The sequence below is a fragment of the Pleurodeles waltl genome, chromosome 12 (genome assembly GCF_031143425.1).
Source record: "Pleurodeles waltl isolate 20211129_DDA chromosome 12, aPleWal1.hap1.20221129, whole genome shotgun sequence".
NCBI classification, from domain to species: Eukaryota; Metazoa; Chordata; class Amphibia; order Caudata; family Salamandridae; genus Pleurodeles; species Pleurodeles waltl.
In genome coordinates, this window is record NC_090451.1 from 712,248,785 (window position 1) to 712,268,437 (window position 19,653).

Below are 19,653 nucleotides of genomic sequence, written 5' to 3' on the forward strand. Positions count from 1 at the left end.
AAAAGCGCGACAGGTGCAACTGCTCCCGTCGCACGGCCGCAACACCGCCGGCTCCATTTGGAGCCGGCTCCCATGTTGCGGCCCACATCCCCACTGGGCCGGCGGGCGGAAACAGTGTTTCCGCCCGCCGGCCCAGCGGGGATATCAGAATGGGCACTCCGGGAGTGTGGCTGCATTGGCGGCCACACGGCGGTTACAACTTGGTGGGCGGCGGTTGCCGCCCACCAATGTTGTACTCACCCCCTATGATTACTTTACTGCAAACACCCAACCCTTGTTTAATCGAGTGATCTGAGATAGCCCAGCAGTGGCCCCTTCATGAGTAAAATCAGTTTTCTTGATGGAAAGAATATGAACATGGTATGTTCTGAGATTATGTATACTTTAGTTAAATAACTGCGGAGCATACTCTGTCGATAAAGTTTGTTGTCCACAAAGTGATTATGTAATAGTCTTAATTGGATTTTGTTGTCCATATTTGTTTTTTATTTCTTAGGGTGAGGAAGCCCATCTTGGGAAAAACACCTTCTTCGCTGCTGTCTTTACTTCTTGGTTTTTTAATGTGTAAATGAGGGGGTTAAGCATGGGGGTGATGATAGTATAACAGACAGAAACCAAGTGATTTTTGTCCATTGAGTGGCTGGACAAGGGCAGTGTGTAGGTGAAGATGGAGCTGCCATAGAACAGGATGACCACAATGATGTGGGAGGCACAAGTGGAGAATGCCTTTGACCGCCCATTGATGGAACGTAGTTTCAGTATGGAAGAGAGGATATACATGTAGGACACAATGATACACATGAAGGGTGCCCATGCTATGAAGACACCAATGACCAGTAGCACCACCACGTTCACTGTGGTGTCCCCACATGTTAGAGACAGCAAGGGTGGGATGTCGCAGAAAAAGTAATCAATTTCATTAAACCTACAAAAGGGCAACTGGAAGACCAAAAATGTGTGTATGATGGAATTCAGTAGTCCAATGCCCCAAGACACTGCAGCCAGTTGCAGGCATACCCTCTGGTTCATGAGGGTGGGGTAGCGGAGAGGCATACAGATTGCCACATACCGATCATATGACATGGCTGTCAACAGGACACACTCTGAACCAAGAAAGGAGAAGAAGAAATACAACTGAATCACGCAGCCAGCATAAGATATGCTCTTTCTTTGTGACAAGAGCAAGTCAAGCATCTTCGGCACTGTGGATGAGGTGTAGAAGATGTCCAAGAAGGACAGATTACAGAGGAAGAAATACATGGGCTTGTGAAGGTGAGGCTCCATAAGGGTAACAAGGATGATGCTACTGTTTCCTGTCAATGTCATACAGTAGGTGAGTAAGAAGAGAGCGAAGAGGAACGTCTGAAACCGGAGAAGCTTGGAGAACCCCAGCAGGATGAACTCTGTGATCTCTGTATTGTTATGTTCCATTTATTCATAGTAGATGAGCTAGATGGATAGCAACAAAAAAAGATTAACATGTTGTTGTGTAATTTTTAGAACAGTTGTTTGCCATTCCCATAAATAAACTATCTCCGTGTTCAGCCTGTGCACCCAATTCCACAAGCCTCTTTGGATTTCATCCCCGCACCCAGGTGTACACATGGTTTTCGTGGTCACGAACCCTCCAACCCGGGAGAATACTGAGTTTGTGACCAGAAGTGCCCTATTTCATATGTCCTAACCCCATTTTGAAAGTCAGATGTTTGATTTAGAAATCATTAGAGAATCGCAGTCACGATTTGGAGCATTACTTTCATACTGTTATTCACTACCTAATATAACAATGATTTACAGCTATAGCTCAGATGGAAACCACTGATGGGCTACTGAGATGGTAACAGATTTGCAAATCAGGGTGGCTGCTTCCGTGGGAGTAGAGAGTGGTCCAGTGGACTGATGTACATAGTCACAGGCAAGCATACAGTCAGCAAATGACAGAAAGATCAGATGATTATTGGATTCTTACTGCATCTGGGTAAAAACAAACACACTAGTGACAGGAAGAGGTCTATACCTGCTATTAAAGGCATAGCACGGGAATGTAAGAGAATGGTATTCATTGTTGATTAAAAAAAATATTATATAAGAAATTCTTAACATTTTAACATTATAATCACTTAACTACCTCTGAAAACTCAGTCTCAACAAAGAAACAACAGGACACCGGCACACCACAAGGCACTGCAGAGCTTATTTTTGGCACTCTCACACCTCAGATGGTTTGATGGTTTGATTGTATTGGGGTGCCCAGAGATAAAGGTTTAAATTTAGATGGCCCTCTTGTAGCCAAGTGCCTCATGCACTTGTGGATGCTGCAACACAGCGGAAGAACAGTCTTGAGTCAATGATTAAAGGTGCATCCTATCACCATCCACATCTGATATAGCAGGAGCCACAGAAAATGATTGGACTTGTCCTAATATAGATTGCCATTCCGTTGTCTGAGACAGAAGGTACCGCAGAAAAATCTCAATTATGGGTTGTGGTGTGATGGCCTAATAATCGTAACACATTATGCCAGAAATTACACAAGATTACACAGGCATAAATGAAATTTTGCTGCTGTTAATTAAGTTAAGCATTCTACTCATAGCATTTTTTCCTAAGTGTGATGGGTACACCCAGGCAAGGGTCCAGTACTCATTGTGCCACAGGACTCAAGCTGCACCCTACTGACAAGGCCCAATAGGCGGAATCCCATCTAGGGCTTCTTGTTTGCTGTTCAGTGTGGACCATGAGTGGCAGTGTGGGCCTTACTGTTCCTATCTCAGCAGCAACAAGGCTGGTTTCACAAAGCTGATTCTTACCTGGAATGACACAGTGAGAAAATAAACACTGGAGGCTGGAGTGGAGTACAGTGGAGTACAGTCCAGAGTCATTACTAAGGATTGCAAAATAATTCAATAGCTCTACGTTGCACCTTTTTGTTTCACCGCTGCACTACTCTAGTGCAACAAGTATGCCCGGATTTGGGTCTTGGTCTCCGTGCCTCATAGGATTCAAGCAACACTTCACTGATGAGATCCCGTAGGCCAAACTGGTCTGTCAGTTTGGACTGGTTTGTTACAGTTGGAGTAGAACCAACTCAGGTTTACAAAATGTCAGTTAAAGAATAGATTGGGGCCAAAAGTAATTATCAGTTGGTGAGATTAAGTCAAGCTTTTCTCACTCTCCACGTTTTCTGTGTTCCTCAGTACAACATCCTAAGTGTTACAGGTATTTCCAGGTGTGGCCCTGTGCTCCTTGGGCCATGGGAATCAAGCTGTCCGTCATTGTACCAGTCACAATCCATCTCTAAATGTGTCTAGGTGGAGGCCCAAGAGGAGCTACACACATATGGACACCACGGACTGTCAAAGGTAAAACAAGGAGGGGGTCTACCCAGCCAAGGGGTTATAGTGGTGTCCACGGACACCAGGGAGTGAAACCTTCTCAATACCATGCTTCCTCCTCACCCGTGACCCAACTGAGGTCCCTCTTGTCACTGCTCCTAGGTTTCATTTAACCCATTTGAGAGGGAGATGAACTGGTTCATGAAATGTGAGACTGGCATCCTGCAGGTCCCTGAGCACAGTCTGCCATACTTAAGCAAGTGTTCAAGGACATGCAGGATGCCCATCATTGGGAGATAACTTGCATGCTCCCCTCTTGTACTGAAACAAAGTTCTCCCCAAGCCACTCTATTCCTTGCCATCTGCTCTGTCAAATGGTCCAACCTGTTCCCCTCAGGAGATGTCATATCCAACCGCAGTTGGAGAACTACCCATTCAAGAAGATGTGGTTCAGGCTACCGTGCTCTAAGACAATAAGCAAAATGGCCAGGATGACTTCTCTGCAACTCAGGAGAGCAAAGATGGCACCATGCAAGGGCCTTGGTACTGACCTTTATTTCCAGTTAGATTACTTTGAATTTATATTTGATTTTTACCTTGAATATTAGGATTGAAATTTAATTTGGTCTGTTGGAGTTTTTAGACTTTTGGATTTGGTTTGTAGTTTTATTTTGAAATACCCATTCCATTTCCTTCTTTAAACATTTTACTTTTTTGCCAACCTCTTCACTAATCTCTTATCCAAGTTCCATCTTCCTCCCCAAACTCAGGCAGGATCACAATTTGTTTCCCCTCATATTTAAAGTCCTTCTACTCTCCAGTTTCCCTGGATTTCCTGTCCCTATTCACACTACCATTGTTTATTTACAGATTACATTTCTTTAGCTTGGAAACAATGAACCTTAATTATGTCTTGTTCATATCCTGTTTAAATATGCCTGTTGTTGCTGATGTGACTACCAAAATGTGAATACTGTTATAAGCATAGTTGTAAGTTCTTGGAGCCATGGGGTACGCATGGGCTAGTAGGAACAACCATGGCGGCTGAGGTCATTTGCCTCTAATGTCCGAGCCCAAGATATGATAGCAACCCCAACACTTGGTGTAACTTTCTTTTACATAGGATCTCCTTTCTTGGGCCAAATCCTGTGTCAGATTTGCTAAATGATGATGCAATACAGCACAGCAACCGCATCTCCTACAGTGCATTGCACAAGGGGGAAACACAGTAGAGAGCCATTATTTTCAAGGTTGGTGTGCTGGCTGTGTCATCCCATGTGCGGGTGCTCTATCAAGACTGCTGAGCATGAAGCAAGCCTTGCAGCATGGTGCAAAACTGAGTGTGTGTGCTGTCTAGCATACCCTTCCCATACAAATTCCTATGTCTTATCAAATTCAGAAGTTTCCCATGCATTGCATGTGTGCAGGGCACTTCCGGTTCCGGGTTCAGCACAGAGAAGCGTGTCAGAGAGTTGGAGAGCCGAACCGCACTACGCTATGCCGGAGTATCGGAGATTTGAAACACTGCAGGGCTGCAGATGTTCGTCTTCCCTTAGTGGAGTGTCCTCTGGGCAGCGGCACCTGAGCTCCCTGAACACCCCTATCCATGTCGGAGAGCCGCAGAGCACGGTTCTGCCGATTCTTCCCGTCTGCCGCCAGAGCCCTAGTTGATGCAGTAGATGCGGCAGCGACCCCCGCGGTGGACCTCCTAAGGACCCCCTGCGGAAGCGGCCTGATTGCAGGTGCGGCTTGCGGGAGGGCACACAATATCACAGTAAGGACTCTAACAGCAATTAAGTGAGAGCCGTCAATGTACTGTGAGAGCGAGCCGCTGCCTACTCGGACGTACAGTCAGCGTGAGCTGCTGCCCGGACCCTGCCCGGACCCTGACGTAGTGAGCGCGAGCCTCTGCTGCCCTGACGTACAGTATGCGTGAGCTGCCGGAGCACCATGCGCAGGGAGCACGAGCTGTCCTCGAGCCCCCCAGTGACCCAGATGGACGGCGCTCGCTGGCTGTGATGGGGCCCGGGTGTGCTGGCCCTTTCAATTAGTTTCATTTACCAGTGTGCGGTATTTCCAAAGAGAAAGTACAGATGTCAGACGCAGTTCTAGGCGCTAAGGAGGAGTGATTATACCGCCAGGATTTCAAGTCTGTCTCGGACAACTAAGTGACATTATCTTGATGTCATTTTCACCTTCTCCACAGTACGCGTCTGCTTGCTGAGAGAGGGGACTGTGTTTGTCAAGGGAGAGCGCCAGGCCTGTATCTTCAGCAGCTTGGAGTTACGGAGCAGAGAGCGGAAGCACTGCTGGAATGTCAGAATTCGGAAGACGGATGTCAGAGTACCGGGTGGCTCGCAGCTGAGCAGGGCACGGTCAGAAAGGAGAGGAGCACAAGTGCTTCGTCTGGCACATCGTTCATCTGTTTTCCAGTCACTGTAAGTGCCTGCCTTCTCGCTTGCCTGCCAGCCCAGGTGAGCGGCTCTCCCCACGGTTTTGTTCGTTTGTTTGTCAGTTTGTCTGCCACTGAAGAGGCCTGATTGGGTGCGGCTTGCGGGGCGGCGAGCCCTGCACCCCTGTATTTCCAGAAGCAGGACTTATTCCCTTGGGCCTCGGACTCCCACAGCGGCACGTCGGTTCACGCCCGCATTATTGGGAGGCGGACTGGGACTCTGCTGGGACAGCACTCCGGGTCTGCATTGTGTGGGCCTGGGGACCTGGAGCCTTTCTGTTGTGGGAGCTAGTTGCGCACCCTCCCCGCTTGCGCCTTCTTGAGGAGATACCTTCCCCGCGGCCTCTCCCGCGGTCCATCGCCGAAGCGGCCCACCCAGGTGCGGCTTGAAGGGGGGGCGAGGGAGAATTCAGTCTGCTTTCGCATAAGTAGCCCTTGCTTTCAAGACATAGGGGGTCATTCTGACCCCGGCGGGCGGCGGTTGCCGGCCGCCTGGCGGGAACCGCCATTTGGCCGCACCGCGGTCAAAAGACCACTATTGCCATTCCGACCTTCCCGCTGGGCCGGCGGGCGCTAACAATGTTAGCGCCCGCCGGCCCAGCGGGAAGGGGGCCTGCAACACTGAAGCCGGCTCCGAATGGAGCCGGCGGTGTTGCAGGTGTGCGACGGGTGCAGTTGCACCCGTCGCGCTTTTCACTGTCTGCTAGACAGACAGTGAAAAGCAGGCTGGGGCCCTCTGCACTGCCATGCCAGTGCAGGGGCCCCCAGGGGTCCCAGGACACCCGTTCCTGCCAGCCTCCTCCTGGCAGTGTAAACCGCCAGAAACAGGCTGGCGGGAAGGGGGTCAGAATCCCCTGGGCAGCCCTGGCGGATTTGCCCAGCCGGGGGAAATCCGGCGGGAAACCGCCGGACCCGGTTTTCTGTCAGAATGGGCAGGGAAGCACCGCCAGCCTGTTGGCGGTGCTTCCTCCATTCGCGGCCCTGGCGGTCTTTGACCGCCAGGGTCGGAATGACCCCCATAGACTCTCTTCCTGACGCTCCCGCTCTTGCCAACGATACCGCGTGGTGGGTTGGGCCGGAGCCTAGCAGGCATTCCTCTTCGCGGACGTGGCCAACACAGTGATGAGCTGAGGTACATAGTGCACCAAGGAACAACGGGCAGTTGGTTGGCGCTGGATGTCCATTAAGCCCATTAAGCCTGCCTTGTTTTGAGTCTGCTGGAGAAAAAGTGGTTGAAAGTTGTAAAGAGTGAGTTTGTCCTTTCGTGCCCCAAATCACCAGTCATCTGTATTAGCCTCCTGGTGCCCCTAGCGTGGGTACCCTCAATTATGACCATGAAGAAGCTCCGCTCAGGTCGTCTCCTTCTCGGCAAACTCGGCACTCTTGCTGAAGGGACAATCGCAGAAGCATCTTTTCTCCTTTTAGGGTAAAGAGAGTTCCTCACTACAGGAATCAAAAGGCGAAGTCATCTCTATTGCACCTACGGATTCAGAACCACCTGGAGGCCCTCCTAGGGAGCCCTCTGGGGAGCTCTTAAGTGAGTCATTCCAGGCAGAAGCAAGTCAGGAAAAAGGAACCAGGGTCTTGGAAGGGGGCCCTATTGCCCCCCTTGTTGAGTCTGTTGTGTCTGTTTGGCCCGTTTGGAGCCAGCCAGGGCCACTGCATTGTTCCTCCTCTTCACCTACCTGGCCAGTCAGCTCTCTTTTTCAAGCTGACCTGGATCTGAAAAACTCTCTGGAAAGTGCTGCTATTTTCTCTGCAGCGTCTACTGCTATCGGACCCTGTGACTTTACACTGCCAGACCTGGACCCAGTTTTATTCCAGAGATACAGCCCCCAGGCAAAAGACCCTTCCCCTCCGTCTGTGATCCCTACGCCCATGGTCCATCCGACTCCGACGGGCCTGGAGCTGTTTAATAGTACTCTGTTGTTAAAAGACTCATTATACATCTCATTTGTCTGTGTCGCTGGCCTTAGATGTCAGTGGAATTCAGCCCATCCCACCTTTGGAATCTGAGGTCAGGCTCTCAGGTTCTTTGTTCAATTTAGAAAACCTCCTTTCTTCTATCTTAAAGCTTTTGGAGAAACTCGTAGGGGGCTCAGATTGTATCCTCGACTCCGTAACTGCAATTTTAGCAGAGATGACTAAAGATAAAAAGGAGGCTATATCTCCTGACCTTATTCAGACTAACGTTGTCCCTTTACAATCTTTTGTTGCCCAGAGGGCTTCCGGACTTCCCTCAGGGCACCCTAAAATGTGCACTTGTGCAAGGACGCGGGTACTCAAGCGGGAAGTTCCCAAGGCTTCCGTCCTAGTGATGTAAAGTCACCACTGGTTAGTCCTGTGGACTTCATTCGATTTATTTTTGATTCTCCCACTCTGAAGGGCAATCCCCTGGTACAATGCCTCAGCCCCCTGTGAGAAAGTAGCCTCTTTCTAGCCTTGTTACCCCCACTTTTGGCCTGTTTGTGAGTATATGTCAGGGTGTTTTCACTGTCTCACTGGGATCCTGCTAGCCAGGGCCCTGTGCTCATAGTGAAAACCCTATGTTGTAAGTATGTTTGTTATGTGTCACTGGGACCCTGCTAGCCAGGACCCCAATGCTCATAGGTTTGTGGCCTATATGTATGTGTTCCCTGTGTGGTGCCTAACTGTCTCACTGAGGCTCTGCTAACCAGAACCTCAGTGGTTATGCTCTCTCTGCTTTCCAAATTGTCACTAACAGGCTAGTGACCAATTCACATTGGCATACTGGTACATCCATATAATTCCCTAATATATTTTACTGAGGTACCCAGGGTATTGGGGTTCCAGGAGATCCCTATGGGCTGCAACATTTCTTTTGCCACCCATAGGGAGATCTGACAATTCTTACACAGGCCTGCCAGTGCAGCCTGAGTGAAATAACATCCACGTTATTTCACAGCCATTTACCACTGCACTTAAGCAACTTATAAGTCACCTATATGTCTAACCTTCACCTGGTGAAGGTTAGGTGCAAAGTTACTTAGTGTGTGGGCACCCTGGCACTAGCCAAGGTGCCCCCTCATCGTTCAGGGCAAATTCCCCGTACTTTGTGAGTGCGGGGACACCATTACACGCGTGCACTATACATAGGTCACTACCTATGTATAGTGTCACAATGGTAACTCCGAACATGGCCATGTAACATGTTTAAGATCATGGAATTGTCACCCCAATGCCATTCTGGCATTGGGGAGACAATTCCATGATCCCCGAGTCTCTAGCACAGAACCCGGGTACTGCCAAACTGCCTTTCCGGGGTCTTCACTGCAGCTGCTGCCAACCCCTCAGACAGGTTTCTGCCCTCCTGGGTTTCAGGCAGCCCTGGCCCAGGAAGGCAGAACAAACGATTTCCTCCAAGAGAGGGTGTAACACCCTCTCCCTTTGGAAATAGGTGTGAAGGCTGGGGAGGAGTAGCCTCCCCCAGCCTCTGGAAATGCTTTGATGGGCACAGATGGTGCCCATCTCTGCATAAGCCAGTCTACACCGGTTCAGGGATCCCCCAGCCCTGCTCTGGCGCGAAACTGGACAAAGGAAAGGGGAGTAACCACTCTCCTGACCTGCACCTCCCAGGGGAGGTGCCCAGAGCTCCTCCAGTGTGCCCCAGACCTCTGCCATCTTGGAAACAGAGGTGTTGCTGGCACACTGGACTGCTCTGAGTGGCCAGTGCCAGCAGGTGACGTCAGAGACTCCTTCTGGTAGGCTCTTACCTCTCTTAGTAGCCAGTCCTCCTTCCTAGGTAGCCAAACCTCCTTTTCTGGCTATTTAGGGTCTCTGCTTTGGGGAATTCTTCAGATACCGAATGCAAGAGCTCACCAGAGTTCCTCTGCATCTCCCTCTTCACCTTCTGCCAAAGCATCGACCGCTCACTGCTCAGGACGCCTGCAAAACCGCAACAAAGTAGCAAAGACGACTACTAGCAACATTGTATCGCTCATCCTGCCGGCTTCTCAACTGTTTCGTGGTGGTGCATGCTCTGGGGGTAGCCTGCCTCCTTTCTGCACCAGGAGCTCTGAAGAAATCTCCTGTGGGTCGGCGGAATCTTCCCCCTGCAACCGCAGGCAACAAAAGACTGCATCACCGGTCCTCTGGGTCTCCTCTCAGCACGACGAGCGTGGTCCCTGGAACTCAGCAACTCTGTCCAAGTGACTCCCACAGTCCAGTGACTCTTCAGTCCAAGTTTGGTGGAGGTATGTCCTTACCTCCCCCAGACTGCATTGCTGGGTACCGCATGATTTGCAGCTGCTCCGACTCCTGTGCACTCTTCGAGGATTTCCTTCATGCACAGCCAAGCCTGGGTCCCCGACACTCTAACCTGCAGTGCACAACCTTCTGAGTTGTCCTCCGGCGTCGTGGGACTCCCTTTTGTGACTTCGCGAGGACTCTGGTTCACTCCTCTTCTAAGTGCCTGTTCCGGTACTTCTGCGGGTGCTGCCTGCTTCTGTGAGGGCTCCCTGACTTGCTGGGCGCCCCCTCTGTCTCCTCATCCAAGTGGCGACATCCTGGTCCCTCCTGGGCCCCAGCAGCATCCAAAAACCCTAACCGCGACCCTTGCAGCTAGCAAGGCTTGTTTGCGGTCTTTCTGCGTGGGAACACCTCTGCAAGCTTCTCCACGACGTGGGACATCCATCCTCCAAAGGGGAAGTTCCTAGTCCTCTTTGTTCCTGCAAAACACCAAGCTTCTTCCATCCGGTGGCAGCTTCCTTGCACACTCAGCTGGCATTTCCTGGGCTCCTGCCCACTCTCGACACTGTCGCGACTCTTGGACTTGGTCCCCTTGTCTTACAGGTACTCATGTCCAGAAATCCGCTGTTGTTGCATTGCTGGTGTTGGTTTTCCTTGCAGAATCCCCCTATCACGACTTCTGTGCTCTCTGGGGGTTGTAGGTGCACTTTACACCTACCTTACAGGGTGGGCTATTTTTCTAACCCTCACTGTTTTCTTACAGTCCCAGCGACCCTCTACAAGCTCACATAGGTTTGGGGTCCATTCGTGGTTTGCATTCCACTTTTGGAGTATATGGTTTGTGTTGCCCCTATACCTATGTGCTCCTATTGCAATCTATTGTAACTTTACACTGCTTGCCTTACTTCCTTTTGCTATTACTGCATAATTTTGGTATTGTGTACATACATCTTGTGTATATTTGGCATCCTCATACTGAGGGTACTCACTGAGATACTTTTGGCATATTGTCATAAAAATAAAGTACCTTTATTTTTAGTATATATGTGTATTGTGTTTTCTTATGATTTTGTGTATGTGACACTAGTGGTATAGTAGGAGCTTTACATGTCTCCTAGTTCAGCCTAAGCTGCTTTGCCATAGCTACCTTCTATCAGCCTAAGCTGCTAGAAACACCTCTTCTACACTAATAAGGGATAACTGGACCTGGCACAAGGTGTAAGTACCTCTGGTACCCACTACAAGCCAGGCCAGCCTCCTACACCCTCTACAAAGGTGTTCCCCATCTTTGAAAGAGCAGTCAACCAAACAAATGGGCCCACAATTCCCCTCCGCTGTTACCCCCGGTAGAAGACCTTAAGAGGGGAACTATCGCCAAAGGTGGGAAAAAATCTAAGAGATTGAAGAAACCAAATCGACGAATCAGCAGGAAAAAAAGAAGGAAAGTACTGTTCACCGAAGCAATAACTGATGGGACAATCTCTTCTCAAACTCATATAGAGCCACACGCGAAGCAGACTAGTATGCCCTCTCTGTGTAGGTCCAATTTTACTAAAAGGGGACCTGTAAGCATGCATTTAACTGATCTCTCTACCATTTCAGCCTTGAATCCAACCGCCTCTCCATTTCAGCCCCCCAGACGGGAGACCATTTCTACTGAATCCTCAATTTTTTTGCCCAGAGAATGAGCTCCTTCAACAGGCTATAATACGGATTCTCAGATTATAGATTTTTTCCCCATTTTTGATCCTGATTTAATTTTAAATAGGTCTACCTTGTTAAGATGCTTTTCTGAATCTAGTTTTTTTAATTACATCTCCAGCAATGATAGTGATCTTGTCTCCCTACGGATGGTCGGCGGTGGTTTCAGGGCTAGGGTCGCCTTCTGCTCTTTGCGCTCCGCGAACCTGGTCCTCTTTCACGCTGACCTCCTTCAGTGTCGGGGGATTGATGTATTTCCATTCTCGTCCCACACTTCTCCCTAAGGGGAAAGGTTTGTGACTAAGAGCTCCGAGAGGCCCCTTCCCCCGGTCCACTTTAAAGACACTGATTCTACCATACATAGATCTAGAGTAGATCTACAGGCTCTCAAAGTGTCCCTAATATGGAAGGATAGGCAGGTGTTACTGCAGGAGACACAACACGCTCCGAATCTTCTAGCCACCTCTGCCCTGGAAGATTGGGGTTAGCTCCCGGGAGCCCTGGTGCATGAACGGGGACCCAGGGACCCACTCCAGCCTTCTTCCTAATAGTGGTTTACAAATATTTTCCTGGAATGTAGCCGGGGTCAATTTAGCAGGAAAAAGCTATCTTACCTCAGCACACTCAAACCAGGTTTAATTTGTCTTCAGGATACTTGGGTAGACACAGACTTATTGTGGAATAATTACTTTGTAGTTGACTGTAAGGCCTCTTCGTCTCGAAGGGGACATGGTAAAGGGGTGGTAGCTTGTTTATTTTCCAACACTCTCAAATGGGATTATTCCTGCTATAAAGACCCCAGCAACCTCTTCTTGGCTCTTACGATTCAATTGCATAATATCTCGCGAGGTTCTACTTCTCTGCTATTAATTAATGCGTATGTGTCCGCAGAGGCCGTGTATGATTCTCTGCTAGAAAGGGTCTTTGCCTTTATAAAGGACGCCTTAGATACCGAGTTCCCTCCACTGATAGCACTAATGGGAGATCTAAATTGCAAAATTTCCAACTTTGCCCTAAGTCAAATGCGCAATGTAGAGAGAGAAACAGCGCTGAGTATCCCAGAAAGTGTTTTTCCCCCTCAAATTAAAACAAATAAAAGGGGTAAACTTCTCCTTAGTCTTCTTAAAAAAATTACTGTATTATTGCCAATGGCAGGTCCACTTCGGATTCCCCCGCCTCTTTTACGCATATTTCTCCGGGGGGAATAACCATTTTAGATTATTTAGTACTTGGTTACTCCTCATTCGGTCTATTGGAAGATCTTAGGATAATAAATACCCCCTATAGCGACCATAACTTGCTTTTTATCACCTTAGAAACCTCCATATTGTCGCTAGACTCTTGGAAATCCGGTGGGTTTACCCAGAGTTTTTCAAATAAGACTGGGAGGACCCAGTGGAATTTTAAGAGGATTGCTGGTGTTTCTGCCATTTTAGCACCAGTGGTTGCTAATCTTATTAGTTGGGAGGGTAGGTAGTTGCAAACCTTTTCTGATCTCCTTAAGCAATTGGTGACTAACAACTTGTCTGGGGGGCATAAAGTAGCCCTGACAAATATCCCCGCGTATTGCTTGACTTAACTAGAGAAATAAATAACTTGGTTAGGGCCCAGTATCTAGTTTTCTCAGAGGAAAGGAAAATCTGGGTTGTTATATTAAAAGGGAGAAAGAAGTGGCTGAAGACTCGCCTTGCAAAAGAAGCGGGGGGCAGGCTCTGGATCCAGCTCCGGGAAGCCGCAGTAAAGGACCAGGCAAGGAGTTTTTTGACATTAGTGGGTAAAGGTTGTGGGTCAAGAATCCGCCACCCGCCCCCCCCCCCCCCCACTGCAATCACCGAAGCCCGCTGGTCAGAATCCATCTCCTCCCTGTATGCCTCTAATGGGGTTGCACCCTTTCGGCTCCCAGAAATTCCAGGAATTTTCAGTCTCCTTCCCCCGTCAATAAAAGAGATTGACTGTGCTATTGGTGAGATGTGCTCTTCCGCTGCAGTGGGGCCAGACGAACTTCCTTTATCAGTTATAAAACAGGACAGGAGTTCTTGGTTCAAGATCTTATATGTGGTCTTTAGAAGATGTTTCCTCTCTAGATGTATTCCTCCCTCGTGGGTTGGTAGCATAATTGTACCCTTATACAAAAAGGGCGACTGATCCTGTCCTGGTAATTATCGTCAGATTGCCCTCCTTGATGCGGTGGGAATTGTTTTTACGAAATGTCTGCTTTCTAGATTAATGTCCTGGGCAGAGGAGAATAACATCATCCCCTTGGAGCAATCTGGATTCAGGCGCAATCATAGTACCCTAGATAACATCACGGTGCTTCAAACTATTACGGAAAAATATGTAAAACTGAGAGGTGGGGTTGTCTATGCTGCCTTCATAGACTTCTCCACGGCCTTCGATAACGTAGATAGACATCTTCCATGGGCTAAGCTATGCAGCCCGGGGATACCTTTACCCCTCCTGGAGTTAATAATAGCTTTCCACTCCAATACCTGGTGTAGAATCCTCCTGGGGGGTGATAGAGGTCTATCCCATAAGATTTTTACATCTAACGGGTTAAAACAGGGCTGTCTACTGGCTCCCCTTCTCTTTTCCCTCTATATCTCAGATCTCCCCTCCTTTTTGTCTAAGGGCAATGGTTTTCCCCCGCTATTGGGTAGGCGCCCAATTTGCTGCCTGTTATACACTGATGACATCTTCATTTTTGATTTAACCCCTAAAGGCCTTCAGAATCGTTTGCAGCGTTTGTCAAAATATTCTGACTCACATTATCTGAAGATCAATGTATCCAAAAGCAAGGTTCTCTGTCTCTTGGGGAAAAAAAGACGACTTTCCCCAATTATCGTTGGATATTGGGCAACCAAAATCTTAAAATCGTAAAATCTTATCCCTTTTTAGGGAAAATCGTGAGCGGGAACCTTAGCGATGTTGCCCACATCGCCTCTAATAAAGCAAAGGCCGAAGGCCAGGCAAGAGGTCTGGGGGCGCTATATACAGCCACAGGGAGAAGGCACTTCCCTTAACTTTTATCAGCTTATCGAGTTAAAATTCCTGCGTCCCTGTTATATGGGGTGGAACTCATAGACATCTCCAAATGGGGGTTCCTAAATCAAGTAGTGGGTAAAATTCTCAGAAAATTATTATCTGTTAACACGGCAGCCTCAGTGGCGGCTCTGAGGCTGGAAATGGGGCTTAGAAGCGCGGATGCTCAAGGATTAGCGGGGCTTATACGATTGGCCTCCTCAATTTTAAAGAGTGAAGAAAACACCATAAGATCACTATTAAAGAAAGAGCTCTTTTTAGATAACAGCAAGGCCAAATTCGTCTTTTGTAAGAATTTTTCCATTGCTCTGGAAAGGTTGGAGCTGGATTGTAGCCAAGTTTTAGAACTTTCACCATTGCATTTGAGGGCGATTTTGAAGAACGCAACGTGGACCTTGTGCTTCCGCCAAGACTTGGAGAGCTGTAAAAAAAGAAGCTCCTTTGCGGATATAGTTAACACTCTAGTAATAAAAAAACCACAACCGTACCTCATTTGGAACATCCCTCATAGCGTTAGGCGCTTTTGGACGCTGCTTTGACAGGGATTGCTCCCTTTGAACACACTATTAGCAAAATGGTATGGTAGCACAAAGGAGTGCTCCTTTTGTCCGGCAGAATCTCAAGACTTACGTCACGTATTATTTGTCTGCCCTTCTCTTGTCCCATTTCGGCATAAAAGGTTAAAACCAATCTGTCTTCAGCTCTCTTTGCTGTCAGTGCCTGAGTTTCTCCAAGCCTTGTATGATCCTCTGAATGAAAGATTCTATTTTAAAATATTACATTTTTTTCAAATGTATTTTAAACTTATTTTAAGAAATTCTTGACGCATAGCACGTCAGGTGGCTTGGTTAAATAATAGGATCATTGTTTTTAACTTGTCCACAATAATATTAATATTAATATTACTATGATCTAACATGTGAGACTGAAGATAGCAGGCCCCTTTGATAGAGCGCGAGATTGGATCGTGAAAATGCTGTTTTTGCACAGGCTCATACCACCAACATTATGGTTAACGCAGTTCTGGCTTCCGACAGTCCGGTATTCCTACCTCTTTCGAATTGGTGCTTCATTGAATGTGTCTATACAAACCAGGTACCCATGCCATAGGATTTTGATGTAATATTTTATTGTATTTATCATTTAATTTTAATTCTTTGTACTCGATTGGATGTAAAGTATAAATAGTAATTCTGACTTTCTGTTTATCTATACTATAAACTTTTATATGGTTTTTAGCTAGATGTAAATGGTAAATTTTATTTTTTGTTTGGTTGTAATATTAACTTTTTTTTTTGTTGTTCTCTTTTCTTTTTTTTTCTTTTTTATGTGGACCTCAGTTGAGTTCCAAATCATAAATTAAATAAAATTGAATTGAATTGAATTGCATGTGTGCTGCGCACTACAGAACCATTGCATTGCTAGTTTTTTGTGAAATAAAAACATTTAGATGTGTTAACAATGATTTCAAAGATGTGTTAGTTTTTTTAACCAAAGGCTGGTCTGGTTGTTTTAGCAGTTTGGTCTGTATGTCTGGACCTTTGGGTATTGGCACTCGTCTGCCCTAGTAATGCCCACTTGACACAGATTGATCCAGAGTAGTATAAAAGGTTTTTTGCCTTGAGGGAATAGGCACCTTTCCTCTGCCAAACACCTTTTGTGCTGGTTTGTAGATACCCATGCAAGGCTTTGCATCAATTTTCATTACTTTACGCCAGTGCAAATCTTTAGTAAATCTGTGTCTGTATTGCCCATCAGGTGGTACGTTTGTGCAACATAATGCAAAGGTAGGACACATGTATGTACCTAGGCAAGGTGCGGAAGACATTGTGACGCGAAGGGTTCATTAGCTTGAGCAGTGTAGATGAGCGTGATGCCTGCTGAAAACCTCCGAACAACATGGAAAAGTTCATGATATTATTTTCAAGCTTGTTTGTGTAGAAGACTCCGTCTCAACCTTGAGAACCAGAGTACAGGGAGAAGATGGAATGAAAACAAAGTCTGGGGAAGGGCCAGCAGCCAAGTGCTGATAACATAGCTAGAAAATGCCAGAAAGAGATAGAATCCAGGCTTCGAGTTATTTAAGCACTGAAGTGTGGGTGAGGGACTTGAAGCTCGCAGATACGGTTGTGAAAGCTGCCATGGCCCAGCGCTGCCTCCCTGTTTTGCTGACCGTGATGCTTGAGGGAGAGAGAGGTCCAAGCAGGCGGTAGAGGGCTTCCCGGCATTTCGTGGACTAAGTTAAGTTCCACACAGGGATGAAAGGCCTTTGTTTCTCTGCTCTATTATTATGATTGATTATTTATGCTTGCACTGTGTTTATAACCTGAAGTATTCAGCTTGTTTATATTTTGCTTCCTGAACATCGTAGTGTGAGCCTGCTGCAGTAACTGAAACATGCATTTTGGTGTGCAGTAAATCAAAGCTTATCTGAAGTATTCAACTCATTTATATTTTGCTTCCTGAACATCGTAGTGTGATGCATTTTGGTATACAGTTAATCAAAACTTATATCTGTCAATGAACTCCTTGCTTATATATATCCATAGATGCTCTTTGTAGTGTACTTATATATAAATAAATAGATGCTTTTTATTGCTATTCTTATTCCACTATTGTTAATGTGCTAAATGCCTACATTTACCTGAAATTCTAGTAAAGCTAAATTGTATTTATAATTGGCGTGTGGTCCTTCATTGACAGTCCTTATTGACTTATACCGAACAGGTGTCAACCAGTCACCTGGATAAGGCATTTTGGTACCAGAAGTTGGGTATAAGTCAATAATGCCTCTTTGGGGACGTAAGAAAAGTGAGGCAGAGAGCAGAAGGCAGCATGGGGCAGAAGCCAGATCCATTCCCGGGTGGTTAGCAACTGACCCGTTCTCTGGTGTGGCAGGACTCCTGAACCGGTGGGGAGCACCGGTGTTATGGGAGGCATTAGATGAGAAAGTGACTCCTCTCTTAGTAGAAGATGCAGTTGAGAGCGTGAAGCTAAGAGGGGCGAAGCTGGAGCTGAAAGCAGCAGGGCAAGTGGGATGGCTTTTCCTGTCTGCGCTCCGTACGGTATACAGGAAAACATTAACACAAGATGCAGAGATAATAAAACTGCGGGATGAGGTTGCAGCCTTGCAGGAAAGGCAGTTACTTATGAAAGAGACCATAGAAAGTGCAGTGACTCGGGTGATCAAATGGAGGCAAGGTGCACTGCATTAGCAGTACGAGTAGCAAAACAGAAGAGTAGGCAGAAGCCTAAAATGCCCTCAACTGTGCAAGTGAGGGCACTGGTACGCAAACAGAAGAGTAGGCAGAAGCCTAAAGTGCCCTCAACTGTGCAAGTGAGGGCACTGGTACGCAAACAGAAGAGTAGGCAGAAGCCTAAAATACCCTCAACTGTGCAAGTGAGGGCATTGGTACGCAAAGAAAATTGGGATCCACATACTTGGGAGGATGAGGTGGAAGTACGTGTAACAGAACTAGGTGGAGTTGAAAGTGGAGAAGGACGTGTAGGTGAAATTGAAGGTGAAAAGGGAGTGAATGGTGGGCAAATACAGAATTCTCGTTTGGTAAGAGATTATACGCAGAGTGAGTTGTTGGAGAGAACCCGTATGTTTAGGCAGATGCCTGCAGAGCCTTTGTTTAAATGATTGGTGAGATCGTGGGACACTGGAGCAAAAGATGCATCACAGAATCCTTTTACGTTAGGTCCCATCACAGAAGGAGACCCGTTTGAGCTGGAAATGATAGTACAGGATGATGTTGATGATGTAGTCATGTGGAGCCTATGGCAGAGGTAGGGAAAAAAGAGGGTGCCACAAGATTGGGCCTTAGTGGAAATAGAACGCATAACTGATGATCGGCCGGTCACCTTAAAAACATGGGTCCCCTTACTAGGTTGGGCAAGAGAAGGAGGGGTTGGCAATAAAGTAGGCAGAGCTCAGGAGTTTGCCATCGTGAAGTGGAAATGGTATCTGCAGCAGGAGTGTTGAAGTTACAAGAAGATAAGCTAGGGGCAGTGGACTTGCAGGCAATGGCCCCTGCACCAGAGCCCTCTGAAATGGAATCCTCACCATTTAAGACAGCCCCGCCTTTTGAACAACTCACCGAAGAAGAACAGCAAAATGCATGGTTCATAGATGGTACCGCCCTGTACTATCAAGGAAAAAGACAATGGCAAACAGTCGCATTCCAGCCTGCTACAGAAACGATGTTGCTGCAAGGAGGGGATAATGAATCAAGCCAGCTTGCAGAACTGCAGGGGGTAGCAGCAGTGATCAAACAAGCCCCCATCGGAGACAAAACATTTGTGTACACTGACAGTCGGGCCACTTACCAAGGACTAGTAAGCTGGGCCCCGACTTGGCGCAAAGATGGATGGAAAATTAAAGGCACCGCCATTTCGGGAGGCGAGCAGCTATGGGAAGAGATGTGGGAGAAAGGGCAAAAATTTAAAATCTATGTGGGACATGTGGATGCCCATTGCCCATCGGATACCTCACTTGCATCTCTATTCAACAACACCGCAGATCAAATGGCCAAAACGCGAACACTGGTCATCAAGGAGGAAGCTGAAGCTGCTTTAGCAAACAGGGCCCATGCAACATCCGGACATCTAGGAGAGAATGGCACTTATGCATGGGCACAGCAATGACAAATTCCAGTCACTAAAGAACAAGTGCAAAAAGCAGTACAGGAGTACCCCACATGCAACCAGATTAGACAAATGCCCTTGCAAAAGAAGCCTAGCGGCCATATCAGAAGAGGAACTGGAGCTACTACGGTGTGGCAATTGGACTATATCGGGCCGCTACCAAAAGAAGGAGGAAAAAGCTACGTATTGACCATGGTGGATACCTACTCTGGCCTTATGTTGGGTATGCCCTGTAAGTCTGCAGACCAAAAGTCCACTATGCGAGGG

At 47.4% G+C, this 19,653-nt stretch overlaps 1 protein-coding gene across 1 annotated transcript; it reads right to left on the minus strand.

Annotated features, from left to right (window-relative positions):
• Positions 1 to 492: 492 nt before the first annotated feature.
• On the minus strand, positions 493 to 1,431 carry LOC138267290 (olfactory receptor 5V1-like). The gene has a single exon (XM_069216145.1). The coding sequence runs from the start codon at positions 1,429 to 1,431 to the stop codon at positions 493 to 495; it is 939 nt and encodes a 312-aa protein (XP_069072246.1).
• Positions 1,432 to 19,653: the final 18,222 nt, after the last annotated feature.